This window comes from Carassius auratus, chromosome 18 (assembly GCF_003368295.1).
Source record: "Carassius auratus strain Wakin chromosome 18, ASM336829v1, whole genome shotgun sequence".
Classification (NCBI taxonomy): Eukaryota; Metazoa; Chordata; class Actinopteri; order Cypriniformes; family Cyprinidae; genus Carassius; species Carassius auratus.
In genome coordinates this window covers 3,209,459-3,209,889 of record NC_039260.1, presented here as the reverse complement: position 1 = coordinate 3,209,889, position 431 = coordinate 3,209,459, and the positions used below count along the sequence as shown (strand labels likewise).

At 47.1% G+C, this 431-nt stretch overlaps 1 protein-coding gene across 1 annotated transcript in view; it reads right to left on the bottom strand.

Moving 5' to 3' along the window:
• The window catches only part of ptprq (protein tyrosine phosphatase receptor type Q), a 24,192-nt gene extending 24,051 nt beyond the window's left edge, over positions 1 to 141 (bottom strand). The window contains 1 exon segment of the mRNA XM_026286854.1: positions 34 to 141. Coding sequence (XP_026142639.1) covers positions 34 to 141 — 108 coding nt within the window.
• Between the last annotated feature and the right edge of the window lie 290 nt (positions 142 to 431).

The window sequence follows — 431 nt, the reverse complement described above, 5'->3', positions numbered from 1 at the left end:
TGAAACAGCCGGGCTTGAGTTAACGCCTCTCACGTCTAATTGAGAGCCGGCACAAAGCCGTTCCTCCATCTCAAGCCCATTCAGATCATCTATTGTTTTAGAGCTGCCTCTCGCTGCACAATAAAGCGCTTTATTTCTCATCGGCCTTGACAGCGAGAGGGAAGAGGCTGCTATTTTTAAAAGCATGTGGGTGACCGCGTTAGCTAAAAAACGCTCGCATTACACCAGCTAGTGCAGAGAAGAAGAAAGAGTGGGAGAGAGAGAGAGAGAGAGAAAGACAGACACGGCACGCTTGGGCATTCAACAATTTGCAGCTGCACAATCCTGACTTCTCATTACACGGAAAATCCACTCCCATCATCCACAACGCTCCTTCACACACCACCTCCTATCTTTTATTTAAAGCTCTGTCTGTGAATAGTATTACCAGT